We start from the raw sequence: 23,049 nt of genomic DNA, 5'->3' as shown, positions 1-23,049 counted from the left end.
TACATTGATGTCCTAAGACACGAAACGATCGGTTTTTGCAAGAAAATGAACAGTATTTATATAATTTTCTTTTTACCTTTGATACACACCCACGTCCATCTGTCATGAGCACGAGTTTAGCATATCTATGATTCGACTCGTCACATGTGAACGCGCTTTGATGTAGTATACGCAAACACCGAAAGGGGAAATATGTAAAAAAAAAAAGTCCAGGATGAGTTTGCGCAAGCAAACATAATCTTTTTCAGCTTTAAATGGGTTTGAACAACCAGGACAAGCGCAAGTAATTACCATTTTGAATAGCCGCTATATCCACAATCTCTTGTGCTGTGTAAACAATGAGTGTCGTATACACGCCACAGATCGCTTCCGGTGTTTGCGTATTCTACACCACAGCGCGTTCAGATGTAACGAGCTCCTGCTCAGGACACATGGACGTGGCTGTGTATCAAAAGTAAAAAAATATATAAATACTGTTCAGTTTTCCACGCTTTATTCACGGAACCAGGAATTCATGTCTGACTGAACTTATGGTCGCAGGTCAGACGTCATCATGTTAAGCCCGCCCACCGACTCGTGATTGGCCCGGTACATCTTGGATTTTTCGGAAATTTAAGTGAATTGAGAGTAACTAGACTGACCTTAGAAGCAAATGTAATTTGCTGCCGCTAGGGGCGCGTCTAGATTCTAGGCTACTGTAATACCACATTTCAGTCGGAACATAGATTGTTTTCATACCCTGCTAGTGGTGCGATATAAAGCTTTTTATGAACGCATTTAGCACGGGCGACCGTGGAAAATCCACTGTTTACGGAAGCAAAGTTAGCCAAACATAGATGAATCTTACCTGTCCAGGAGAAAATTAGCAAAGTTGGTGTCTGTCTTCAGATTCTTCTCCGTTTTCAGCCGTCTTCATCTTTCAAAGGCATCTCCTATACAAATCCTTGTTTTATTTCGGACTTTGTCACAACGTATTTCGGATTCATAACGAGGACTTTTAGGTTTCGTAACGTTGTACATGTTTTATCCGACACGTTCGTAGCTGCAGCTGTAACTAGAGCAGAGCTGGCAACCTGGATGACGAAACTCTACTGACTTCGTGATTGGTAGACAGCTGGAGGATGGAGCCTCAGACCAAAACACAAAAATGACAACAATAACATCAGTTGTGGGCTGCAACTTTCACTTTTAAATGACAATATCCTGGCCGGACCACTGTTGTCAGTGATATCAGTATTTGAAATGAACATGATTTCTTAATGTCTAGTGACATGTCAGGGCCATTTTATGATCAACTGAAATAAATTTCTTACATACGGTTCCTTTAAGTTTTTAAGTTAAATCAGCTTAAAATTACAAATCATTTTAACTTATTACAATCAAAATTAGTTGATTTAGTTTAAATGACTTAAGTTGATTTAACTTAAAAATTTTAAGGCAGCTGCTAAACTTAAGTTTTTAAGTTGAAACTGGTGAAAACGTTTTACAGTGTGGGTGAGCATATTTTTAGCGAATTTTCATATTTTAGATGAAGTATTCCTTTAATAAGGATGATACAGAAAGAACCACTCTTATCCCAGGTCTCTATATACAGTCAAACCAAAAACAATTCAGACACCAGATATAATTTTTGATATTTTTCAATAGTGGGTTCAGAAAAAACAAGTCAAAATTAAGTGAAGTTTGCTTCTGCAAATGGGGTAAGCAAAAAAAATCTTATTTCAAACAGAAAACAAGATTATTTTTCTTAACCCACTGGCAGATTATTTTGCTTGTTTCAATTAATTTTGACTTGTTTTTTTCTGAAAACAAGACAATAATTTTACTGATTAAATGCTTAATCATTACATAATATAGATATAGATAGCATAAAGATTTCAATCTTGCTTAGATACTTTCACTTACTTTAATATTTTTCTAGATTTGAGCATTTTTAAGTTGTGGTTTAAGCATTAAAATAGTTTTTAGGGTCACTGTAAATATATAGGTCTACTAGCCTGATTCTGAGACACGTCTTATCCTTCGGCTCTTCTTTCACTCTTCCTATAGCCCTCTCTGATTTCCCTATTTGCAAGGAGAAATTGAGCATTGCATCACTAGCTCACCAATGGACCCTCTGCAGTGAATGGGTGCCATCAGAATGAGAGTCCAGTTGATAAAAACATCACGATAATTCACAAGTAATCCACATGACTCAAGTCCATCTTGTGAAGTGAAAAGTTATGTTTATACAAAACAAATCCATCAATATGCCTTTTTAATTTTAAACTGTTGTTTTTGGCCAATACACATCCATCCTCTGTTGTCCTCTCACATCAGAATCCACCAACATATTTGTTCAAAACTGTTTTGGACTGTTTTTGCTTGTAAATGGTACTTGATCTGTTCATACTTCTCTTGATTCAGATATATTCAGATATAGTCTATTATTGCCTAAATGATGGATTTGTTTTGTATAAACATGCAACTTTTCACTTCACAAGACATTAATTGATGGACTGGGGTTGTGTGGATTACTTGTGAATTATTGTTATTGTGATATTTGTGATACGTTTTTATCAGCTGTTTGGACTCTCATTTTGACGGCACCCATTCAGCGCAGAGGATCCAAATCTGTTCTGATGAAGAAACAAACTCTATCTGGGTGGCCTCTGGGTGAGTATATTTTCAGCAAATTTTCATATACAGAAAGAACCATTCTTATCCCAGGTCTCTATATGCAGTCAAACCAAAAACAATTCAGAAACCAAATATAATATATTTTTTACTAGTGGGTTCAGAAAAAAACATGTCAAAATTAAGTGAGTTTTTGCTTAGAACCAGCTAAATAATTAGCCAATGGGGTAAGCAAAAAAAAAAAAAAAAGATTTTTTTTTTTATCCCATTGGCAGATTATTTTGCTTGTTTCAAGCAAAAACACACTTAATTTTTACTTGTTTTTTTATGAAAACAAGACAATCATTTTTACTTGTCTAGAAAATCCTTCTTGATTTAAGAATTTTCAGATATTTTGGCTGGAAACAAGACAAAAAAAAACTGTGATAATGAGAATGTTGAAGGTGTCTGAATAAATTTTGGTTCGACTGTATGTCCACAATGGCCACAAAATTTGTATAAATGCTTAATCATTATATAATACAGAATCTTGCTTAGATACTTTCACTTACTTTAATATTTTGCTAGATGTGGACACTTTTTTTAAACATTTTTAAGTTGTGGTCTAGGCTTCGAGATCACTGTAAATATATAGGTCTACTAGCCTGATTCTGAGACACTTCTTATCCTTCGTCTCTTCTTTCACTCTTCCTATAGCCCTCTCTGATTTCCCCATTTGCAAGCCAATCTCTGATTTCCTGATCCTGCCTAGAGTGCCACTTTCTTTTAATGATGCCACTAACTGTTTTAGTATCTCTTTCAATGCTCTTACAAGTAATTCTCTGAGCTCTTTTAGCAATCTCAAGAGTGACAATTAGATCAATATAGCATCATGACAAATGCTTATGTACACATCACAGCTATTGGTTGAAAACGATTCATTAAAAATTTAAACACTCATAAAAGCATTGTGTCTTCTGATTTTGTGCATACAGCATGACTAAATGGAATTGTTTCAGATGAGCTAATGCATAAGACCAAATTGTTTTCTCATATCACCACTAGACGGCACCAGCTGAGCGTTCTGAAGATCATAGCAATACGCAACATCTCGATTCAAGCACTAGGGATGCCTCCTTTAATGTGAAAACATAAAAGACACCCTTGCATTTATGTCATTTTCAAGAAAAGTTGATTTTTAAAAGTTGATATTTAATGCAATTAAAAACATGCTCAACATAAATGAGGTGCATTCAAGTCATTATATGTAAGAAATTGTATCAAATTACAATTATAAACCCTATTAATAATATCAACTTACAATATGCAATGAAATATGCAATATACAGAAACTGTATGCATACAAACCCTACTGTAGCTCTAGATTATTGTAGCTGTCATGAAATGTAACACATCCTAACACAACTTGAACTGGCAGTAAGCTAGACTGTTCAGCATTCGAAGCTTACAGTAAGCAAACAAAGTTTGGACAAGCAGTACTTTCTAGAAGGTTGACTTTAACCTCTATTTTGATACAATCTCATTAATGACCCACAGAGGGCTAGCTTACGTGAAGAGAGTGGCAACACAGATCGATCAAAACCGAATTAACCTGAATCCATTCCCTGTGCCATGATCAACAGAAACTTCTGCTGAGGCCTATTCGATCAATGTCACCCTTTCGAGGTCAAGACCCAACATCTGTGGTTACAAGCTGTTCGGGGACACATTTACCAAAGGATATGTTGTGATTTAGCAGATAGAGGATATCATGTACTTAGATTACAAGTATCTACATGTAGCCTACTCAATAAAAAAAAAAAAAAAAAAAACACGAAAGTGTAATTAAAGTGGTTCATATGACTTATATTCCGAGTCATATTTGAGATTCCAAATTGAGAAAAGTGCTGATTTGTGATTCAGGAACTCAGATCTTTCATTTGATTCGATTAGGATTAATTGAATTTTACTCACCCCCACGTCATCCAAAATGTTCATGTCTTTCTTTCTTCAGTCAAAATCAAGGTTGTAAGGAAAATTTTCTCCATATAGTGGACTTTAATGGGGACCAACGGGTTAAAGGTCCAAATTGCAGTTTCAATGCAGCTACAAAGGGCTCTACATGATCCCAGCCGAAAAATAAGGGTCTTATTTAGCAAAACGAGAGGAAAAAGAAAAAACTCTATACTTTCTTTACCCCAAATGCTCGTCCTGCAGAGTTGCGCTAGCTCTGCGAAGCATGTCTACATCTAAAGGCATTACGTAATCATGTTGGAAAGGTCACGCATGGTTAGTTCTTCGTCTGTGTACTTCAAAGTATTCAAAAATGGTAGAGTAGGGCAAAAAACTCCAGCTAATTTTCTCCTCCAACTTCAAAATTGTCCAACATTGTTGGTTTATTGTCGGTATTTCTGCCTACACTCTTAAAAATAAAGGTGCTTGAAAAGGTTTTTCACAGCGATGCCATAAAAGAACCATTCAGTCAAAGGTTCTTTAAAGAACCATTTCTTTCTTACCTTTTTATAATCTGAAGAACCTTCTTTTGCCAGAAAGAACCTTTTGTGAAACAGAAAGGTTCTTCAGATGTTAAAGGAGTAGTTCACTTTCAGAACAAAAATTTACAGATAATGAACTCACCCCCTTGTCATCCAAGATGTTTATGTCTTTCTTTCTTCAGTCGTAAGGAAATTATGTTTTTTTGAGGAAACATTTCAGGATTTCTCTCCATATAATGGACTTCTATGGTGCCCCCGAGTTTGAACTTCCAAAATGCAGCTTCAAATGGCTCTAAACGATCACAGCCGAAGAAAGAAGGGTATTATCTTGCAAAACAATTGGCTGTTTTCTAAAAAAAATTACAATTTATATACTTTTTAACCTCAAATGCTCATCTTGTCTAGCTCAGCGTGTACTTTGTGTAGAGATTAAAAAGTATATAAACTGTAAATGTTTTTAGAAAATAGCCGATCGTTTCGCTAGATAAGGGGTCATTTAGAGCCCTTTGAAGCTGCATTTAAACTGCATTTTGGAAGTTCAAACTTGGGGGCACCATAGAAGTCCATTATATGGAGAGAAATCCTGAAATGTTTTCCTCAAAAAACATAATTTCTTCATGACTGAAGAAAGAAAGACATGAACATCTTGTATGACAAGGGGGTAAATACATTATCTGTAAATTTTAGTTCTGAAAGTGAACTGCTCCTTTAAAGGTTCTTTATGGAACCATTTAGACAAAAAGGTTTTTCCATGGCATCGGGAGCACCTTTATTTTTAAGAGTGTACGTCGCTTGTGACAACATGACTACAAAATGTGTGAGGTTGAGTTAGCGCAGGACGAGCATTTGTGATTAAAAAGTGTATAATTTTTTTTTTTTTTTTAGAAAAAGACATCTTTTTGCTAGATAAGACCCTTTTTCCTTGGTTAGGATCATGTAGAGCCCTTTGAAGCTAAATCGAAACTGAAGATTGGACCTTTAACCTACTGGCCAGTGGCCACCATTAAAGTCCATTATACTGAGAAAAATCTAGGAATGTTTTCCTCAAAAAACCTTAATCTCTTTTCAACTGAAGAAAGAAAGAACATCTTGGATGACATGGGGGTGAGTAAATTAGCAGGAAATTTTTATTCTGGAAGTGAACTAATCCTTTCACACAACTAGTCTGGGCTGCGTTTCCCAAAAGCATCGTAAAACCTCAGAGACCACTGATGCCATTGGTTTCTATGATATTTTTAGGCTTGCAAAGCTTTTGGGAAACAGAGCCCTGATTTATTTGTTCACAAATCAGATTGATATGGTTCTTGAGTTCACAGTTGCAGCAGTCCTGGAGTTATTAGCTCACTGGAGGGAACAATTTCAAGTGAATATTAGAGAAATCTTGGTTTGTTCATCACAGAAAGCTATTATTTGACTTCTAGCGCACAAGTTGTATAAACCACTTTTAGTTCTTTCATCCCAAACTTATTGTATCTTAGTGTCATATCTTAGCATTTATCGCCGGTCATTGGGGTCTAAATGGATGATATTTCTAGTTCTTTGCAGGTGAATCAATGCTATCAGATGCTTCATCCTGTCATTTACCAGCTTGACTTAAATGTTTTAGCAATGTATATACCCAACCTGATCTCTTGATGAAAACTTACCTGTGGGAACTTCTTAGCAAGATGCGAAATACGTCCTGCCATGTATGTTTGTATGTTTCGTGAAATATTTGATGTGAAATGCCCATTGAATGGCTCGAAAATAGTGTTCACCCCCCCCCCCCACTACTCCTAAACCTATCCGATAGTATGAACAAAAGCAAATGTAACATAACAATACAAATGCCAGCATTCCATTTTAGCTTGTTTTTCGATCTGTCATCTTTTAGCTTTTTCATTGTGAGTCATGTTTTTTACAAGATTCGTACTCAAGGATTCTGCATTCTAATTCCAATTCTGTGCCAGCTGAGCTACTAAGCAAGCTTTTTACATCCGGAAATCATAACTGTGTATGAAAACGCTTACAAGTGCTCACTGTTTTACCGCATCTAGTGTTCATTTCTGTTGGAAACTGCAGTCATGTACTTATTGGTATGTATTTCATGTCTTGTGAAAAAGTTCCCACAGGTATGTTTTCATCATGAGATCAGGTAGCATATAATTCCAAATATTCAAATGCTCTTGAAATCTGAGCATTATGCAGATGTTTGTATGCTATCACTTTAACACCACTTTAAAAGCCAGCATTTCACTTGCAATTTAATTCATGTTCCCTTTTCAGACAGCATGTGTCCAGTGTGTCATATTTCTCCATTAACCACACCTCAAGCAAAGACTAATTTCAAACAACTCAGCAGGTGATAAAAGCCACTTTCATGCCATTTCAGCATCAGCCTGAATATAAACCAAGCATAAACTAATCATGAGATAAAACAGCAATCGTATAAAAATGACACCATAATCATGATTCCAGCCGTTAAGCGCCTAGATGAGCTGGAGAGTCCATTACAGACAATCTTCATTATGAGCAAGACATACTGTCCCAGGCTGCTCTGAAGGGAACTGGACCATCAAATATGCAGGCATACCCCATCAGCAGGCCTTCCTAAAACCTCATTTCCTTCTGTGCCCTTTCCACCAGTTCTCTGTCTCACCTTGCTCCTTGGGCCCGGTGCTGGCGATGATCCATTTGACCAGGCAGCACCTCATGAGGGCTTTCCGTGTAAATCGAGGCCTCTGCCATTTGACGCTCTCCTTTTGTCGGCCTGTGCCAGGCTCCACCCCATTGGCATCACCCAGCAGACTGCCATCCACCACCTTGCCATCCTCCTGGAAGAGAGAAACAGGCAATGACAAAGAGCTTATTCTTCTCACTCAGCTAACACAATCTTGCTAGAGGTGTGCTTGTGTTAAATCAAATTCTCCTCGACATGAATGACAAGTGCAGAACGTGTCTTTCTAATATTACAACGTGATCTTTGACTTAGTGTCAGGAGTACCTCAGAGATGACACATAATTGTCCTCAGGGGTGTGAATATTACATATGTAAACAGATGGTATTGCTGTGTTCAGGGGACAGATTATGTACATGACATCACTTGAACGTGAATTTCGAGTTCCCGTTTTTTTTCTGGTTACGACAGAACAGAACTAGATTTTCATTTCCCAAAGTATTAAATGGATAGTTCACCCAAAAATGAAAACTACCCCATGATTTACTCACCCTCAAGCCATCCTAGGTGTATATGACTTTCCCTTTTCAGACAAATACAATCGGAGTTATATTAAAAAATGTTCTGGCTCTTTCAAGCTTTATAATGGCAGTAAATGGGTTTTGAGACTTTGAAGTACATACATCCATTATAAAAAATACACCACACAGCTCCAGGTGGTTAATGAAAGCCATCTGAAGCAAATCGATGCGTTTGTGTAAGAAAAATATCTATTTTTAAAACTTTCTAAACCAATAATCTCTAGTTTCTGCTCACTGTCGTATGTGCATTCACAAAAGATTGGCGTTCCAGTGGACACAACAAAACAGGTCCATTAACCCTTACATACGCACACCCCCTCCCCCCGGAAGGCGGATCCTCAAGCCATAGAATACACATAAGGAGGAATGGGTGAGAACTTAGGAGGAGGATCAGGAGTAGGACAAGGGGGCCGAGTCCAAGGGGGGGATGATGGAGGAGCCAAGGAAGAGACAGGAGACAGTAGGGAGTTGGAGCAGGGGGAGCCAGATGGGACCCAGGCCACAGCTATAATGGAAACCCATGGTTGAGCCGACGGAGGGAGGAGCCATGAGGAGGAAGGGCTGACAACTCCAGGGGGCCAACCAACGTCGGCGGAGCAGGTGGTGGAGAGACGATGAGCCAGGGTGACGAGGAGGATCCGGAGGGCTGAGGTGGAACTAATGGCTCAGAGGACCCAGGTGGAGTCAAAGGGATGGAGGAGCCTGACAGAGCCGGAGGAATGAGGTGCAACTGGAGGAGTGGAGTCCCGAGATGCAGGATGGTCGACGACAGACCAAGGTGGAGCCGGAGGGAGGAAGGAGCCCGGTGGAGCCAATAGACTGTCGGGCCACGGTGGAGAGGAGGGAGCTAGGAGCCATGGTGAAGCTGCTGGGTCGACAGGCCGAGGCAGAGTCCTGGAGACTGGCAGACCCGCGGTGAGCCCACTGCACAGATGGTGGGCCAAGGGTGAGCAGATGGGCTGCTAGGAGGAGGAGGCAGGAGTGGACATTTGTGTGCCTCTGGGCTCTCGGGCTCTGGCACGGGAGCCCTCTATGGGCTGGGCTCAAGAATAGGAACCCTCTCTGGATTGGACTAAGGAACGGAAGTAGCAGAGGGCTCAGACGAAGGACGGAGGAGAGGGGGCAGGTCTGCATGCAGTTCCATATTGAACACCACCTCAGCCTCCAACAGTTCCAGATTCATTAACAGCTCATCCTCAGCCTTGTTGCAGTGGGCGGAGCTCCTCTCTGCAATCTAACTGGCCATGGTTTTCTCCCTCCCCAGCTCTGGCTCCGCAGTGATCCTCAGCTCTTGTGCTCCTAGTTGCGATGGCTTGTCAGTCGTGGCGGGCTCCAGTGGGCTCAGGCTTCTGCTCCGCGCAGTGGGGAGATGGTGGGCTGGGCTTTGGGTCTGGAGTGGAACTGGTGAGATCATCCATGGGACAGATGCTGAGAAGCGATCCGTTTCTCGCCAGTATCTACTCCACAAAGGCAGGAAAGTCCTCTCGAGGATCCATCTTTGGATTACGGCACTCATAGAACGAGCAGAGTGCGTCATCCGGGTGGCTGGTGATGTTGGTGACTGAAAAAATCTAGTATGACCCTTGAGAGATCTGTCCCCCTTCTCCAGCAGGAGGAGAAGGTATTTGATCAGGTGAAGGCATTCATAGGGGAAACAGGGAAAATAAAAAAACTGTATGAAAAATGGAAAACAAACGGCGGGTTAAACACGCAGTTAACTGTTAGTCGGTTGGGTCTTCAGTCATGACACAGTGTCAAAAGGACGAGGGAAACATGGAGTAGCATAAACAGTCTTTTAATGAGTGTAACACTCACAGGGTAATCCAAATCAGGAATAGGAGCTGACACACGTGCACAACAAAGTACACCCAACAAAGGAGAAACGAACAGACTTGAATTTAAATACATGGGGTAATAAGGGGAACACAGGTGAACAGAATGACTAAACAAGAACAGGAACAAGACCAAATAAGGGCACACAGGAACTGAACTAATCAAGGATGGACAGAAACGGGCAAAAACACAACAAAACAGGTCCATAATCCTCATACCTTTATTAACCCCTTTGAGCCATGTGGAGTACTTTTTATGATGAATGGATGCATTTTATTGCAATTCAAAATCTCAACAGCCATTCACTGCCATTATAAATCTTGGAAGAGCCAGGACATTCTTTAATATAACTCAGATTGTATTTGTCTGAAAGAAGAAAGTCATATACACCTAGGATGGCTTGAGGGTAAGTAAATCATGTGGCAATTTAAGTTTCTTTGTGATCTAGAATGTTTAAAGTGATAGATCACCTAAAAATTAAAATTCTGTCATTGTTTAATCACTCTCATGTAATTCAAAAACTGCATTATGTTCCACAAAAGAAAAAGGTCATATAGTTTTGAACATGTTTGTGAGCAAATGATGACAGAATTGTCATTTTTGGATGATATATCCATTCATTAAAAAATAACAACATACTTTAACTCTAAAAACAATATACATTTATCTTCAGGAGGCTGTCATGGTATTACAAAGGAGATGCGAATAAATGATGTTTACATCAGTCCATGAATCTAAAATTAGCTTTCATAGATCTCGGGTTGTTTATTTCAGGAAAAACACACCATACATCACACAAAATGATGAATTATCATGAGGCATGTTGCACATATGGAAAACATAGAAAGGTTTCATATCAGCCTCTAAATCTAAACTAAGCCTGCTGCAGAAATCCCATAACCATATGAAAAATATCACACAAAGTTCTGTTCCCTGCCACACTGACATCATAACAGCCCACTGGCAGATTATGATAGAATCAGAAATTATGTCACAAGATGATCTGTCATTAGAGATTATATCACTCGTTCTTGGAATCCTGTCATTGTCACATCATAACAACTAGGAGTTCTTATTAGAAATTTAAAATGAGATGTAGAGACATCTCATTGTAACATGCATTTAAAATAAAATAAAATATAACATGATGCTTTGAGCTATGTTTCCTCTAACAATGACAAAACTGTTTTATTTTCTCCCCAAAATACCTCAGTTATTATTATTACTACAATTAAACTGGTAACTTGGTATCAGCCACAATCATCATAAAGTTAACTTTGGTATTTGGCAGAAACTATGGTTACACTATAATTTAATATCTGTTTCCTTCTTGCACAGCCTTTCTCTATTGCTCTATTAATACCAACTCAAGCCAAGACTCATTTCAGCATCTCAACAAGTAATGAAAACCGGTCGTTTCTGAAGCCATATCAGCATTGCTTTGAACAGCAATTTCATAAAGCACATTATTGGTTCACATGGCCATGGTGGACACCGGGATTACATTTCCCACTGACAGAAGAAATATCTTGTGACAGTCCCAATACACACTTGCATGCAAAATAGTTTCTACAGAACGATAAGGTTAACAAATGCACCTGTCAAGCTGACTATTATCTGCACACTGTTGCTGCCTGTTTATCTAGGAATGGACAATCAAAAATTAATCACACACAAAAATACAAAGAGAATGTTACATCACTGTAGCAACAGATGTTAACTATTAATCGTGTATTCTCAACACTTGCTGATTTATCCACTGTTAAAGAACTGCCTTACATCTTGCTATGAAAGAACCAGTGTTGATTCTCTCACACTGTGGGTGCTGTGTGAAGATGTCTTATTTTGTTATTAAGAGCGACTCATTGCTTTGAGCTTGCACATAATACATAATACACTGTGGGCGCTGCTCATTATTGTTGATGGTTTGTTCAAAGCTGAGAGGAACAATTGCTTTACTGAATTTTTGTATTGTTTGGCTACTCAGTTTTACAGTAATGTTTTGGAAGTATCTTTAAGTTTGGTCATTACAGTAATTAACAACATCAAAATACATTTTTACATGGTGTTCGGACATAAATGTGTGTTGGCAGTGTGTGAACACAACCACCCATCAATGATAAAAATCCACCCACTCCTTACTTTTAATCCCTATTAAACCAATCCAGTCTCATTAGGCATGCGGTTTTGATTCTCTAAGCAGTGTGATATCACATTGTTTAGCCCCCCTGATAGTTCTGCATTACCATAGTTTCTGCCTTCAGAGAGTTGTGTTTGGTTGTACGCTGTCCTCCATTTTCCCGCGCTTGATCAGCTGTAACATCAACAATGTCTTATAAGCAATCCCGGTGTTCCGTGTTTAGATGTAAGACTGAATGTAAAAGTCGTCATTTTCGCCCAACATCTGAGACACCGAGGATGCAGTGGATTACTTTTATTTTTGAAGGTAATGCAATGGTTTGGAATTCTACAGCTGTGGCCCGTCATGCAGACGTCTGTATATGGTGGTTGTTGATGCACTGACACCAGCCTCAGTCCACTCCTTATGAACCTCCCCCAGATTTCTGAACCGCCCTTGCTTGACAATCCTCTCAAGGCTACGGTCATCCCTGTCACTTGCGCACCTTTTCCGGCCACATTTTTCCCTTCCTCTTAACACTCTGTTAATATACTTCGATACTGCGCTCTGTGAGCATACAGCTTCTTTTGCAATTGCCTTTTGAGACTTTTCCTCCTTATGGAGGGTGTCAATGATGGTCTTCTGCACAACCGTCAAGTCAGCAGTCTTCCCCGTGATTCTGAGCCAGACTGAGACAATTTAAAGGCTGAGGAAACCTTTGCAGGTGTTTTGCGTTAATTAGCTGACTAGATTGGGACACAGGGAGCCTACAATGTTGAACTTTGTCTTGATATTCTAATTTTGTGAAATATTTGTTTTTTTTATTATCTTTAATCCATAATCATTAAAATTTAAACAAATAAAGGCTTAAAATGTTTCACTTTATGTGTAGTGAACTAATATAACATACAAGTTTCACTTTTTGAAACAAATTATTGAAATAAATGGACTTTCCCTCGATATTCTAATTTTTTGGCACATACCTGTATAGGGGTACAATGGGGCTAAAGGCATCCCTTAAGAAAAAAAAATTGCTTTTCACCAAAAATATTTATGGAGCAACAGATTTTGCGTTAAAATAAATCATACAAGTTGTTTATTTTGTTTAAAAATCTTATAAATGTATGAGGTGGCAAGGGGGTCTTTTACCCCACACACGGGGCAAAAGGCTCACCAGTATGGGGTAAATAGCACACAGTATTGATACAAATACTTTTGCTAAAATAATTTGTTTTTCTTTTTAATATAATTTCTGTGTAAATACTTGTTCAAAAAAATCACTTTAGCAAAGTTTGTGCTATTTTCTGCTTATTTTGATGAATAAAATAATTATGTTTTGTTTAATAATTATACTGTCATTAAAATATGTTAAAATTAGGGGTGGGCATAGATTAATTTTTTTAATCTAGATTAAAATGGCTAATTTGAATTCTGGTTAATTTGCATTCAGAATATGTGTGCTACCCAAATAATGACTAAACATGTTACACCGTACTTTTATTTTGACAGGTTGCCGTGAAGTTTCTGTGTATACAGTATGACATGATGCGAGTTTTCTCAAATGAAACGGTATAAGTGACACTCACAGCAGTTTGGGAGATTGAGTTTATCTGTTCATGTGAGATGCAAATGCCAAAAATTACCGGGAGCGTCACGTGTGTTTCAGTATGCGTGTAGTAAAAGCGCGTCTCCACCATTCATAGTATGAATTTCATACATACAGCTAGGCAAACGGAACATACCGGATTCATATTAAAACGGTCTTTTTGCATTTCAGTTTTCACAGACACTAGTCCATATCGCGATTTGAATTAAGTGACAGACCATATTTGATTTATGAATCCAAAAAACGACGAATTTACGTGGCATTTCGCTATAGTAGATTCGGTTTTTATGAATGGAGGACGACGCGATCCCGTCTGTGTTTTGGCGGAGGAGACGTAAACGCGCGACCATATTCTATAGTCTTTGGTATACATCCACGCTAAACTATCAAGGTGAAAGTCATCATAGCTTGCGTAGTTTAGACCCAGCTCCCAACCCAATTTTGAGAATAGATTAACGGCGATATTTTTTTTATCGCCCGATAAAAGTCTCACGTTAACGCAGCACGTTAACGCCGATAACGGCCCACCACTAGTTAAAATAAAACATATACTTTAAAATACAGAAACAAAATCATTTTAAAATGTAAAGATTCTGAAAGCATTGAAGGAGATCCCATAGTAATTTAATCTAGATTTACAGTAGTAACAACAAATGATATTTTATTATATGATATGATTAATAAATATAATGGTTTCATTCTAAACATGGTGATTATCTTTAAGATGGACACCCAACATAATATATGATATTTACCATCTGAATCTAACAATGTCATGTCAACAAATAAAAAAGTCAGCCTTCTATTAATTACCATGTTAATTATTGTGCCTTTTAGCCTCAACAGCAGGGGTGCTTTTTACCCCAAATATCATGCTTTTACATATTCTTTCGTTATTTAAAAACTGTTGCTTTAATTATCTTAAACAAAACTGAAAATCATGAAGAAGACCTTTGTCTCAAGATATATTCAAGAAATTTTGTGATTCTCGTTTGCTACGTAAATCTACAACATTTTTAAAAACATCAAATATTAGATCAAGTAAGCACAGAATCGACTTTGCACTGCTGACTGCGGTTGCATCTGGGATCAGACAAAATTGCACGTGTATCTTGAAAATCGGATATTTTGGAAAGCGCTACGGCACGTTTTTCTGCGCCTTTTACCCTGGGCACCTAGCCCAGTCGTACCCTACTGCCAAACACCGGTTCTCTCGCTCTCAGTCATGTTGCTTCCACAGACTGTTTGTTGCTGTAGGTATGGAAAGCAGAGATGTATACGCTACGCCTTCTTCTGAAGACAGGGCGGGAATATGCAGCTCATTTGCATTTAAAGTGATACACACCAAAACAGTTATTTTGTAGACATGCCACAAAAATGACATTTTCCACCTGTTATAATAAATGATCTGTAGGGTATTTAAAGCTGAAGTTTTACAGACACATTCTGAGAATACCCAAGACCAATATTGCATTTTGTAAAAAGAGGCTTAAAAGGAGACCTTTAAATCTTGTAAAAGCAAAGAACACGAATCTGCACTGACTTAAATCACATTAGTTCTGAATCAACATCTGTAGTCTGATTAATGCCAGAGAATCTCATTTACATCATACTGTAACTGTAATCAGGCAGCAAGGGGAAGTAGCCCCTGTGGGACGTCCCCTTATCAGTGAAGACTCAAAGGTCAAGTCATCTTGGTAGAAAAGATTGCAGGAGTGCTCGCTAGCGACGGCCCTGGCTCTGAACCAATTCTTGCACATTATCACATTACCATTATCACACTGTGATGCAGCAGTAAGCTATTTTCTGTGAATGCGCAAGACATCTGATTCATTAACTGCTACAGGCAAATGACTAGACGCTGTAGTAGTAGACTTTATTGTCCCTGTGGGGCAGTTAGGTTTGCAGCACAGTCGCATAGGCACTTTATGACAGAACATCAAACATATAACACTAAACAATTAGTCCATACATCAGACACAGACAGACATAACATGGAGAACATGCATCATACCCTAGATTACACTATACAGCCCGATGGACATCTAAATTATTGACTGATTCAAAGCTTTTATGGCTTGTGGTATAAAAGAGAATTTCGATCTGTTCTTAATCAAAAGGGGTTGACAAAAACGACGGCCAGACGGCAGTAGTTCAAAGTGGGATGCCAGAGGATGAGTATAATCACATATGATGTTATTTGCCTTTTTCACCAGTCTATCTTTGTAGATGTGTTCCATACTTGGTAGTGTTATCCCAAGAAACTTGCTGCAGTATAGGACAAACATTTGCGCTTAACAAGACAGAGTTTATGATTGCGAAAATACATTCAAATAATAGAAATATCTGAAATGAGATCTCTTTCACTGTGTTTTAACGTCTTAAAGGTGACATATCATGAAAATCAGACTTGTTCCATGTTTAAGTGCCATAACTGAGTCTCAAGTGCATCTACCATCCAAGAAAACATGAAAAAGCACAACCCAGTAACTTTGTTTTGGTAAGCTTTTTCTGCAAGCATGTGAAAAAACAAGCCGCTCTGATCTCGCTCCCCTCGTGACATAGAAAAGGGATCTAATTATAATATTACCACCCCTAATCTGTACATTTCCACCCATGACATCGCCATTGTGTTTTCACAAGCGACAACAGTGTACCATTTTTAACACCATGGCAATGGACCATGTTCTGTCGTTGGCTGCACAGACGATCACAGAACACAATTTAGAGTCCCAGCCTCAGAGGAGACAAGAGAGCAGTGGTTTTATTGATTTATTTACTGTATATTACACTGCTGCCACGCAGATCTAATATAAACATGCAATTTCTTTCCCTATTTACCTTCACAGACATAACCAACTGTTTTTGTAACTCATGTGTGTTTTTAACATAACTTTGTGTGTATTTGACAGTTTAAGTGTAATAAGACATGAAAGAGAACTTAGTTTAGTACTCACATGCTTTGTGACTGCCGCTTTCTGTGTGTGTGCTTCGGATGTGTGCGCTCAGAAAACATTTGATCAAAAGTTTAAACTGATATGGCTTTAAAATGAGTCCTGTTTTAGAAAAGGGGGCGGGGAGCAGCAGCTCATTTGCATTTAAAGAGCCATCCACAAAAACAGCGTGTTTCTGCTTCCACTTAAAATAGGCATTTTCAAAAAGATTTAATAAAATATCTGTGGGGTATTTAGAGCTGAAGGATAGTGCGACACCAAAGACTGCAGTATTGATATTCAAAGGAATAAACCACATTTTAAAATATTTTTAAACAGAAAATTGCAAGAATATTTCACAATATTAATGTTTTTACTGTTTTTGGTCAAATAAATGCAGCCTCTGGGAGCATAAGAGACTTTCAAAATCATTAAAAAATCCTTTGAGTATGCTCAGAGTAAACTGAATGAAATAGCAATGTGCACCACTTGCACAGTCACCACTAAAGCATATTTTTCTGGCAGAATAGTGACTGGAGGAGCCTGTAATTGGACTATATAATACTGAACACACTGTTTTATTCCAGGATGACCTTTGCTAGGTGAAGAAAGAGAGCAAGTGAGGAGAAATATGAACATTTAAGCAACTGAATGGGAAAATGTGGCATTTCAAAGCTCCCGTGAGTTATTTCAGCTCATCGCAGAATCACCTGCATTGGAACCAACAAAACCTGGACTGGAGCAAACACATATGGCATGGCTAAAACGAAATGCCAATAATAGTAATTTGGTGGTGGATGTGGTTCCGGATTATTCCAGCTCAATTTAACCCCTGCCTCTAGTGACTACCTCATGCAGAAAGAGCTGTCACCATCACGGTTTAAAACCAGAACGGGTCTTGTTTACTAAAGGAATCCCCCGACACGTACTGTACTTCACCTCGTTCTTGCACGGCAGAGCGCCGCTCATTCGTCTTTCGGCACTCAATTATTCAGTCTCTTACTCTATAAAAACCCCATCAATAAAAGAACGGCATAGAGCGCGAGAGCAGGAAACGGTAGGACAAAAGCCTCTTTTACATGCACACACAAAAGCATGGCAGGTAGAGGTTGGAGAGCTGCCTCAGTCTTCATAAACTCACAAAGAAGCCCGTCATCATCCTGAGAGGGCTTTTATAGAGATAAACACAGACATTGATTTGGCTCGCAGGGAGAGGTTGGTTTAGGCCACGCTGTAAATGCTGAGCAGCATGAGCCAGGTCGAAACACAATCGCTAGAAGCGGAGCTAAATACCAGGTGAGAGAGGGACTGTCAAAGAAAATGACACATCAGTCAGCCGCTGTGGTGAGGCACTGGAAAAGGGGGGCCGTTCAATCCTGACAGTGAGCGTAATCGGCTAAATTAAAAATGGAAGAGCCGCTGCTCTCGCCACATAAAGTCGGAAGAAGAATTAAAAGTGTCGGCGGGATTAATGACTGGGTTTCTGATAAAACCGGCAAATTAGGTATTAGAATGACTTTGAATTGGAATAAAGAGACACATTTGCATAATATTTGTTCTGCTGAATTAACACATAATGTGATTCAGGCCTTTCCCATCTGGTGAGAAAGCCAATCTAACAGACAGCATGCAAAAGTGTAACTTTTTTAAATATGTTCTTTCTCTTTACTTTGTCATTTATTTGCATTTTTGTACACTAGAGCTGGTTGATACGAGCAAAATAGCTCTTTATCAGTATTTTCAGCTTTTGATCACATAGTGTATATATTGAAACGTCTGGGGTCAGTCCGATTTTTTAATATTTGAAACAAGTCCTCATGCTCACTAAGGCTGCATTTATTTGATCAGTATAGTAAAAGCAATAATTTGGGGGAAAATTATTACAATTGAACTCCTATATTATATATAAACATAGTTTTATAAAATTTATATAAACTGAATTTTCAGTATCATTACTCCAGTCTTCAGTGTCACATAATCTTTCAGAAATCATTCTAATATGCTGATTTTCTGCTCAAGAAACATTTCATATTATTGACATTGTTTAAAACAGTGCTGCTTAATATTTTTTTTTTCAGAATTCTTTAATAAATAAAAAGTTTAAAAGAATATTATTTAAAATATATATATTTTATTACATTAAAAATGTCACTTCTGTTCAATTTAATGCATCCTTGCTGAATAAAACTATTCCTTTCTTTTTTTTAAGTATTTTATTTTTTCAGAAAAAGTCACTATGGAAGCCTTTTTCTGTCACTGAATAAAAAAATAAAAAATAAGGTAATGGCAACTTTTTGTCTCACAAATTAGACTTTTTTTTTTTTTTCGTAATTGCTCGCAAATAAACTCGCACTTCTGACTTTTTTTTTCCGGAAACTCCTAATTCTGAGAAAACATCAGCCTTTTTCCACCTGAGGATTGGATGTATAACTCGGAATTGCGAGTTAATAAACTGGCAATTAACTCACACTTCTGACTTTTTTTCTCAGAAACTCCCTTTTCTGAGAAGAAAAAAACCATGCAATTGCAAGTTTATATCTCGCAATTCTGATCTTTCCTCACAATTCTAACTTTTTTCTCAGAAGTGCGTTATATAAACTCGCAATTGTGAGTTATAAAGTCAGAATTGCGAGATATAAATTGAGAAAAAAGTCAGAATTGTGAGTTTATTAGTGGGTAATTCTGACTTAATAACTTGTGTTTAGAAATTAAGAACATCAGTCTTTTTCCCCCCTCAGAATTGGACTTTATTATTTGCAATTGCGAGTTTATATAACAATTCTGAGAAAAAAAGGCTAGAATTGCAAAAAAAAAAGTTTATTTGCAAGTAATTCTGACTTGCAATTGTGAGTTTATATCATGCAATTCTGACTTCATAACTCATAATTGCAGGTTTATATCTAAAAAAATTGTGAGATAAAGAGTTGTAATAACTTTATTTTATTTTTAGAAACTTTCTTGTTCAATGTCTCTTTCAGACTCTATCCAATCTGACTTATTCAAAGTATACTTTTGATTTTTTGTGTCTATTAATCGAACCTCCTCAGACTTGGACTTTATAACTCGCAATTGCATGTTTAATTCTCGTAATTCTGAGTTATAAAGTCAGATTTGCTTGCAATAAACTCGCAATTCTGACTTTTTTCTAACAATTCTAACTTTTTTTTTTTACTAGCAATTGCTAGTAATAAATTAATAAATTGTGAAATATAAATCAGAATCAGAAAAAAATTCAGAATTGCGAGTTTATTTGCAAGTAATCGTGATTTTATAACTCGTAATTGAGAAAATATATTTTGTGTATGTCTTTTTTCCCCTCAGAAATGGACTTTATAAAGATATAATTGCAAGTTTATATCTCACAATTCTGAGAAAAAAAGTCAGAATTGCTAGTTTATTTGTGAGTAATTCTGACTTTATAACTTGCAATTGTTATTTTATATCACGCTATTCTGTGAGTTTATATCTTGTAATTCTGAGATATAAAGTCAGAATTTCTCACAAATAAACTTGAAATTCTGACTTTTTCCTGCAATTACAAGTTTATATCTCGCAATTCTGACTTTTTTTCTCACAATTCTAACTTTTCTCAGAGTTGTGTGATATAAAATCGCAATTGTGAGTTATAAAGTCAGAACTGCGTGATATAAACTCGCAATTGTGAGTTTATATGGCACAATTTTGAGAAAAAAAGTCAGAATGTATTTATTTTATTGTTTTTTTTCTTATCTTATTGCTCTAATAATGTAGGATCAAAAACAAGTCTGATGACAGTCTTTGGGAAACCTAATGATCCAAAATCTAGTGCATCAAAATCACTGTGAAATTATTTGTGAATATTCAAAATGACGTCCGGTCGCTGCCTAGTAATGTTTATTATTATGCTTCGCCAACATTTTGCAACCACACAGTCATGCCAATAAAGCTCATTTGAATTTGACAGGAGACAAATTGTCAAGAGAGGCGAACGCATTAAAAAATGTGTGGGCCATTCAGAGCTTTCAGCAGCTCCATTCGCTCAGTTCAGTTTTTCCCAAACCTTCCCATGATGCCTCAGTCGTGGGATAATCGTAATAGTACTTGCCAATGATAATCTCTCTCGATCCCTCTAATTGACCCAACACTGTCTGACTCGCTCTTCATCTCCCCACGCACACACACACATACACACAATTCAGTTCACACAGAGTCACGCTGTCAAGCACAAGCACGCGTATGGGAACATGTTCGCACACAAACACACACACGCTTTACTTCCACAACGATTATTGAGCTAGCAGTGTTTGAGGGTGCCGTCGACCACCAGAAATGGACAGAATGCAAAAGACACCTAGGTGCAAACGAGAGGACGAGATGAAAGAAGCAAGACAGGAGAATCCACGTTTGTTTTCCATAAGGGACAGGAATGAAGGATGAGAAATACAGAGAACAGGGGGAGGCAAATAGAGTAGCGTAAACATTCTGAACAAACACTCCCACCACGCTGAGCTATAAATAGAAAAGGAGAGATAGAGTGAGAGAAAGAGAGAGAGGGAGAGAGAGAGAGAGAGAGAGAGAGAGAGAGGAGCAGCATAACAGATATAGAGTAAAATAAGGGAAAGAATCCACCACTGGATTTTGTTCTTAGATACTCTGACGCCAATTAGCATAATGAGCCCAGAAATACAATAAAAGAAAGGGAAGATAGAGCGGAGGAGTGAAGAAAACAGATGAGGGGGGAAATGACGGCGAGAATGGAGAGTTATTGGAAGATATAAAGATGATATGAAACCATTTTGGAAGGGGGAAAATTTGCATAGCTATTTCTGTGCATTTCATTGGGGAGGGAGAGAAAGAAAGAGGGAGAGCAGAGTAGAAAAGGAAGAGCAACAGTGAGCGAAAAAGACTCAATGACACAGGTGGAGGAATAAAATAAATTCACAAATTCATTAAAAAGCTCATTTAAAGTAAACAGAAATTAATGTGTGAAGTTCACAATGTGCTTTAGTCCTCTATTGTGCCTTCATTTGAGAACATCATGCTGTTTTTCGAGATAAATGTAACAGTATGAGAAAGGCATTTACTGTAGAGCGATCAGAATATAATCATGCAGGGATCTTTGACTTGTCCAATAAGCGACAACCTAACAACATCCTGGCAGCTATGCGAACTCATAGCAGCATTAGAGAAAACAATCTCATACATTTGTAGGAAGACTAAGATAAAGGAGTTTTTAAGCACCATAAGCATTTTCTCCACAAATAACAACGTACATTTTAAAAAATATAGGTTTTTATGGTTCAATAAAGAACATTTAAAGGGAACCCTGAGTATTAAGACTTAAGGTCGGGACACACCAAGCCGACGATCGACCGTCTGGCCGAGTCGGTGAAGCGCGTCGGTTCGGTGTGTGCCGCACGTCGGCTCTCATCGTGTTGAATCGGCGTCGGGCTTGTCAGGGCCATCTGGGAAAGAGAGCGCTCTGATTGGCTGTTCAGACATCGAATCAGAGCGCGTGGAGGACTTGAACGTGAAGTGACGTAACACACAAAGGAAGGATTCAAGAGGGAACCGGCTCACTGTCATCATTTCGCAATTCACATTCATGTATATATTCATACTCATACACATACATAAAGGACACACAAACTATTAAGCCTGTTAACTTGAATTAATTGTAAGATTAAGGTTGCTGTCATTTAATATGACTTATAAACAAGGTATAAAATTGTAAACAAATATATGAATACGAATTGTAAACAAATATATGATTTAATGATATATTTGCTGTGTACACAACGTTCGTTATGTTTGAACGATAGAAATAGATATTACTATTTGTATTTGTAAAGATGCCCTGTTGAAACTCCTTGTTGGGTCAATTTTTTTTTACTAGTCTTGTTCTTCTGTGAGACCTGAGGACCAGGTGATAATGTTAGTGCTAAGCATGCAAGTACAGGGCACAATAAGCTTGGCAGACAGTAATGTCTGAATTCTTAAATGTGTGAATATTGGGTCTTTAGGGATAAGTGGCCATTTTACGCAGCAGTGTACTTTCATTCTTATGCAATGAATAGTTTTTTGCAAGAATAACAGCAAAAAAAAAAAAAAAAAAAAAAAAAATTGACCGGTGTACTTTTAAAGGAACACTCCACTTTTTTTGGAAATAGGCACATTCTCCAACTCCCCCCGAGTTAATAAGTAGAGTTTTACCGTTTTGAAATCCATTCACCCATTCTCCTGTTCTGGCG

The 23,049-nt window shown here is 37.9% G+C and overlaps 1 protein-coding gene across 2 annotated transcripts in view; it reads right to left on the bottom strand.

The window, feature by feature from the left end:
- The window catches only part of kcnip3a (Kv channel interacting protein 3a, calsenilin), a 78,447-nt gene that overhangs the window by 39,453 nt on the left and 15,945 nt on the right, over window positions 1–23,049 (bottom strand). The window contains exon 2 of one of the 2 annotated variants that reach the window (XM_073818849.1): window positions 7,713–7,903. In XM_073818849.1, the coding sequence (XP_073674950.1) occupies window positions 7,713–7,903 (191 nt within the window). The remainder of the gene's footprint in view (window positions 1–7,712; window positions 7,904–23,049) is intronic. The other variant, XM_073818850.1, reaches the window with a different exon arrangement.

Source organism: Garra rufa, chromosome 15 (assembly GCF_049309525.1).
Source record: "Garra rufa chromosome 15, GarRuf1.0, whole genome shotgun sequence".
Classification (NCBI taxonomy): Eukaryota; Metazoa; Chordata; class Actinopteri; order Cypriniformes; family Cyprinidae; genus Garra; species Garra rufa.
Note: the sequence above shows the minus strand (reverse complement) of the source record. Positions and strands in the feature narration are given on the sequence as shown.